Source organism: Ochotona curzoniae, unplaced genomic scaffold (genome assembly GCF_017591425.1).
Source record: "Ochotona curzoniae isolate NIBS_2020 unplaced genomic scaffold, NIBS_Ocur_1.0 contig_3432, whole genome shotgun sequence".
Lineage (NCBI taxonomy): Eukaryota > Metazoa > Chordata > Mammalia > Lagomorpha > Ochotonidae > Ochotona > Ochotona curzoniae.
In genome coordinates, this window is record NW_024465859.1 from 19,620,352 (window position 1) to 19,626,336 (window position 5,985).

The following is a 5,985-nucleotide window of genomic DNA, read 5'->3' on the forward strand; positions in this document are numbered from 1 at the left end:
TGTTGGTGGTGGTGGTAGTGCCTTATCCGAGTGATAGTCTTTGGAGCATGCGTAGTGACATCTAGTGAGGAAAGGAGTGTATATGTGTGTGTGTGTGGAGGGGGGGGGTTGCAGTGTCTGGGGAAAGGCTGGCAAGCACCCATTAAAGAAAGCCCGACCCTCCCTCCCAGCTGGGTTCCGGGAAATGGGGTGCCTTTATCCTCTAGGCTACCAGGAGAGCTGGGAGCTTGGGAGCTGCCGTCACACGTAGCTGGCGACTTGAGCCACAGCATCTGGGATGACGGGGGTGGGGGTAAGACGCGGAGGAAGAGTCGAGGCAGGGGGCCCTGCACCCCCACGGCCACTCACATTGGTTACAGACTTGGAGGATTCCCAGTACACACCCGCTCAGGCCAACCTCCTAGAGGAGCCTGGTTCGGCCCCGCTGTGCGCGCACGCGCTCCTGGGATCTCGGGTTCTCTTGTAGCCCCCCGTGGGTGGGGCCCGCCTTCCGGGGTCTGGGTGGCAGGGGCAGATGGGGGGCGGTGCCGGCGAAGGGGCCGTTACTTTCCCAGAGCGGCAGGGCGACGTCAGGCGGAAGGGCGCGGGGCGCGCACGCTTTAAATGGCATTCGCTGTCATCGGCGCTCGCGGCCGTGTGGGCAGGAGCGGGCTATATAAGCCGCTAAGCGGGCCACCGCGGGGCAGACGGCGGCAGCAGCGGTGGCAAGCGCAACGGAGCAGCGCCCCCCCAGGAGCCTCGCGTCCCCCGACGGGTCTGCACCCCTCCACTCCCCCAGCCCCAGGAGCGCTGGCCCGGGCCCACGAGGGCCGCTGCCACCCCGCAGCAGATTTGGATCCTCCGCCCTGCGAGCCCCAGGCTGCTGCCTCCCGGGGGGTCCCGGCGCAGCGGCCGCCCCCGGAGAGCCCCGGCAACCCGCCACCAGGCTCCGCAGACGCCAGCGGCGCCATGGCGGCCACCAAGCCCAGCGAGCTGATGGGCGTCTGCTCCAGCTACCAGGCAGTGATGCCGCACTTCGTGTGCCTGGCCGATGAGTTCCCGCAGCCCGTGCGGCCGGCCAAGCTGGGCAAAGGCAAGGGCCGGTTGCGGCGGCCGCGCCAGTCCCGTTTCAAGACGCAGCCGGTGACCTTCGACGAGATCCAGGAGGTGGAGGAGGAAGGAGTGTCCCCCATGGAGGAGGAGAAGGCCAAGAAGTCGTTCCTGCAGAGCCTGGAGTGCCTGCGCCGCAGCACACAGAGCCTGTCGCTGCAGCGGGAGCAGTTGAACAGCTGCAAACTGAGGAACAGCCTGGACTCCAGCGACTCTGACTCGGCCCTGTGAGGCAGCCCACCGGCTGGTACCCAGTGGACCCCCGAAGCGCCCCGGACCACCAGGGACTGCCGCGCCCCACGCGCACGCACGCCAGCTTGAACTCCCGCTCGGCCACCAACTGGTCGGTGCGCTTGCTCCAGGTCCCCGGGCGGGCTCCGGGGCGCCAAGGAGAAGGGACTGGGGCTGGGGGCTGGGGTGTGAGGGTGCGGCTGCTTTCTTTGCCCTTGTAAATGTTTATTTTTTAACTCTTCCCAGTACGGACTCTGCCGAGTGTGCGTGCCGCCCGGAACATGGTCCGCTGGTTTGCACACCGCCCCCATCCGCGGGTTCCCAGCGCACGCTCGTGCACACTCACGCGACGCACACTCTCGCCGAACACTTTTCTAACTGTCGGGCGCGGCCGATGGGACTTGGGATGGAGGGGGGCGCAGCGCAGCGGTGGCTTGAGACCGGAGGATTGATATTTATTTTTGCATTGCGATGGCTGAAGGCGTTTATTTAACAATCTTTTTACTTGGATTATGTGCGAGGCTCCTGACCGGAGACAAATAAAGTCAATATATTTGCACAGTGCAATGTCTAAAGGGTGTTGACTTCTTGAACCTTTTGGGGGCTTCTAAGACTCGAGGAGAAAGTGGTGGGAATGGGGTAGAACATCGGGAACCCCTAGTTGAAATGGCTCCACAAACTTCAGTCACCCAAGGCAGGGCACGGGTCTATTACCTGCCTGTCCAGTGGATCAACCCCGGCCCCCCACAGTGGTACTGCTGTCTTCCAGGTCCCCTTTGGGGTGGAGGCACAATGGGGAGGGGTTCCGTGCGGCTGGAGAGCTCCCTCCTCCACGTGATGGGGAGATTCTAGAACCAGTCAGCGAGAACCCGGCATGGGGAAATTTGGGTGGACTGCAGAGAGGGCCAGGGTTCCCTTCAAGGTAGGACATTTGTGTAGGAGTGCGCCCACTGTGGCATCCAGGTGAGGGGCTCCGTGGCTCTCACGCTGACACAGCGCAGTGCGGGGAGTCAACAGCGGCTGCTCGCTGTCCTTATTGCCCTTTCTCCTTTGCTCTGTCCGAGTTCTGCCAGGAGGGAGGGTTGTGTCTTTGGGCTGAGACTGGAGGGCGCTTGGGCGCCACCCTACCTTACCCCACCCCCCCACCCTCCGCCTTTGTTTACAGATGAGCAGATGCACCCAGCAGTGAGGGTTAAGGCCACTGGGAGAGCAGTGGTGCATAGCAAGCTAGTCTCTCTCCAGCGCCCTGCAGGGACATCCCGCATCCCTGTCTACACTCTAAAGTTCCTGGATTGATTGTGTGGCAGTGTCACCGTGCAGCAGGTGGCTAGCGGGGCTACAAGAGAAGGTACCACACCTGGGGCCACTCCCCAGCCCAGGCATCCCAGGATTGTTCCATTGAGGACCCACCCTGTTCCTGCTCTAGGGTGCCCTCTGGTGGTGGGGGCTGGTGTGTGTGTGTGTGTGTGTGTGTGTGTGTGTGTGTGTGTGTGTGAGAGAGAGAGAGAGAGAGAGAGAGAGAGAGAGAGAAAGAGAGTGAGAGAGAGTGTGTGTTTTGACCACTCAAACACCCATTAGCTCAGCTCAGTGCAGAGTGTGTGTGTATATGTGTGTGTGTGTAGGGTGGTCCCCCTGACAGCTGAGCCCAGCAGGGAGTCTAAACTTCCCTTCTCTTCCCATTCCTGGCCTCTTATAGCTCTGGGCTCAGCAGAAGGCAGAGGAAATGAAACAAAGACACAAAAATAGAAACACAGGGGCCAAAGGATGTCCTCCCTGATGCTCAGAGATGGGAGGACAGGCCCAGGACCTGTAAATTTGGGGGAGGGGGAGTTGGCCCCCTGGCCAGTGCGGGGGCTCCCTAGTGAGGAGAGGGTGACAGGGAGCCCTGGGCTGGGAGATCCTCTCTCTTAGGAAGCAGCTGGGCTGCTGGACTGTCTTAGAGCTGGGCTTGTGGGAGGAGTGGCCCCCTGACCTCAGCCCCAGTCTCTTCTCCCTCTAAGAAGGCTCTCAGGGACAGGGAGGAGGACCTTGCTTGCTGGATGGCTCGCATGCTATCCCTTCTTCTAAAGAATCATGCTGCACTCTTCCTTTCCCATCTTGGCTCCACAAATGTCTGGAACCTCTGGGTAGCTTTCTTCCCCTTGGAAGAACTTCAATCCCACAACCCAGGCAAAGGCCACCCCGGCCATCAGGAGCCACTGCAGCCACCATCTGGCAGCCACTGCGGGTCAGCTCTTTTTCCCTGCACCACGCAGCTGCTGGGAATACTACCCTGAAATGTTTGCTGCCTCTTTTGCCTATCCCCTGTATTTTTCTAATTGTTTAATTTTTTTTATTTGTCTCCTTTTTTATTGCTCAAGAGCTATTAGTTCATACAGCACAAGTCACTTACACTCCCAGCACTCAAGAAAGAGGTGAACATTTTGAATGTTCATCTTGAGCATGCCTGTTTGTTTCCTTGCACAAAATGGGATGAATCTACCTGTGCTGTTGGCAGCCTGCTTTTCCACTCGATTGGGGTTGTGTTTAAGAGCAGTGTGTAAGGCCCTGCATCATCATGACTTTTATAAATTTCTATTGACTGGATGTTCCACATTTAATTCGGCTAATGTCCCGCTCTTTGACATCACAGTGATGTCTTCTTTGTACCCAATTCTGTAACTGTAACTGGCCTTGTAACCGGCAGGGCTGAGAGTCCCATCAGGAAGAAAAGCCTGGTAAAGACCATACCCCCGAGACGCAGAGGGACTGGCTGAGGGTTGCTGCTGAAAGGAGGAGGCCAGATGGGGGCCAGGCATGACTGCCCTGGGTGGGCTGTGCCCTACAGAGAGGAAAAGGAAGGCCAGACTTGGGGCAAGGGGCTCACAGGGAATCCCTATGGAAACTGCCTGGGCTCAGCTCTGCTCCGACTGCCAAGGCAGCACACAGCTCCCACACCACACTGAGCCGGGCAACCAAATGGTGACAGAGGTGGAAAGCTAGAGAGAGACACAACGGTGTAGAAAACAGAGAGATGGAGGGGAATGAGGTGGCCCCGCGGACACAGAGAAAGAGGGTTATCGAAGAGATGGAGTGATACAGAGAAGCAGGAGCAGGAGCCGGTGAATTCGAGGCATAGAGAAGATGGCTACTTGGTCTAACATTTAAGAAGCCTGCCGAAGCTCTCATGTCCCGCAGCAGAGGACCCCAGTCTGAGTTCCAGCCCTGCTCCTGATTTTGTGTTTCCATCTAGTACGAACCCTGGGAACCAGCAGGTGGTGGCTCGAATGCTGGGGTTCCTGCCACCTACACCGGAGACCCGAGTTGCATTCCAGGCTTCGGGCTTCGGCTTTGTCTAGCCCTGGAAAGTGAACCAACAGATGGGAGCACTTTGTGTCTGATAGGAAAAAGGGAGAGAGGAGGGAGAAAAAAGAGAGAAAGACTGGCTTATACAATAATGGATAGGAAGGAAGAAAAGTAGAATAAACTGTTCCTGAGACTGGCCACTGGAGGAGAGAAAAGGCAGGAGGCCGGACATGCATGGAGGGGTTGGGGTGCAGGCTGTGCCTGGGTGGACGAGGCAGCCAGTTCAGCCGTCTGGCCTGATGGGCTCATCCAAGAGGACTTGGACTTCCTCCCCTGCAGCAACCTGGTACTCAGCCCACAGTCTGAGGCTGAGTGTTGACTTTTCAAGCTGGCTGGAGCCCAGAGTAGATTACCAATGGTCATCTTGGCCCTGGCCAGCAGCTTCTCCTCAATATTTCTCTTTGACCCTGTGGAATATTTAATAGGGCATTCCTTGGCCCAACTTACTTAAAAGCAGGTTTGGCCTTTGCAGCCCACTGTTTGTGTGCCCAGTGCTAGACCCATATGATGTGGCATTGAAAGATGGGGTTAGCTGTGGATTTGGGAGCCCTCCCTCAGGAAGCACACTGAGACCCTTTGGGCTCTGGATAGATGGGGAAGCTTCTGGACAGGTGGGAGGTGCTTCTGAAAGATGAAACTGCACTTTTACTCTGATATGGTTTCCTAGGTGTTTCACAGATGAGAAAAATGGGAAGTAGAGGAGTAGAGTTCTTGAACAATGCCACTCAGCAGGTTGAGCGTGGTTACAGCCCACAGTCTGCATTGTTTCTTGAACAGGAGCTTTTTGCTCCCATTAGAATGAGGCTGACAGGCACCCTCTGCCGGCATGTGCCTATCAGGAGCTGCTGTGCCTCTGAAGTCCTCTGCCTTCCATTAGCCAAGTCTGTACCCCCAAGGAGCTGCTTCCCATCAGTGTGCACATGATGGGGATGCTAAGGCAGAGCCTCATTCCTGGAAGACAGGAACTTTCTTGGATTCTCCTAACGATTCCGTGCAGCTTCTTTGCCCATAGCGCAGTCTACGCTCAGCCTTACCCACATCACTCAGTCATTCAATCTCAAGTTCTCACTACACCTCATGAGATCTGTGCATATTTAAGCCCACCATGGCCACTGCTGCTTGGAAGACCAGGACTGGTACATCCTCTGAGCTCCCAGCAGCTTCCTAGGACTTCTAGACCTTTCCTTTGGGCCCCCATGTGACATAGTGAATGGTTTTGTGGAAGCCAACAGCTTGCCCATCTGGAATGGCCACCATACACTTTACAGTGAGAGCATCTGTATAGGTCTGCTTCGAACTGCTGCGTCATTATTACCAGGG

The 5,985-nt window shown here is 57.2% G+C and overlaps 1 protein-coding gene across 1 annotated transcript; it reads left to right on the top strand.

Moving 5' to 3' along the window:
• Nucleotides 1–680: 680 nt before the first annotated feature.
• Nucleotides 681–1,871, top strand: CUNH11orf96 (chromosome unknown C11orf96 homolog). The gene has a single exon (XM_040980141.1). It carries the CDS (start codon nucleotides 949–951, stop codon nucleotides 1,318–1,320), a length of 372 nt encoding a protein of 123 aa, XP_040836075.1. The 5' UTR covers nucleotides 681–948; the 3' UTR covers nucleotides 1,321–1,871.
• The last annotated feature ends 4,114 nt before the right edge of the window (nucleotides 1,872–5,985 follow it).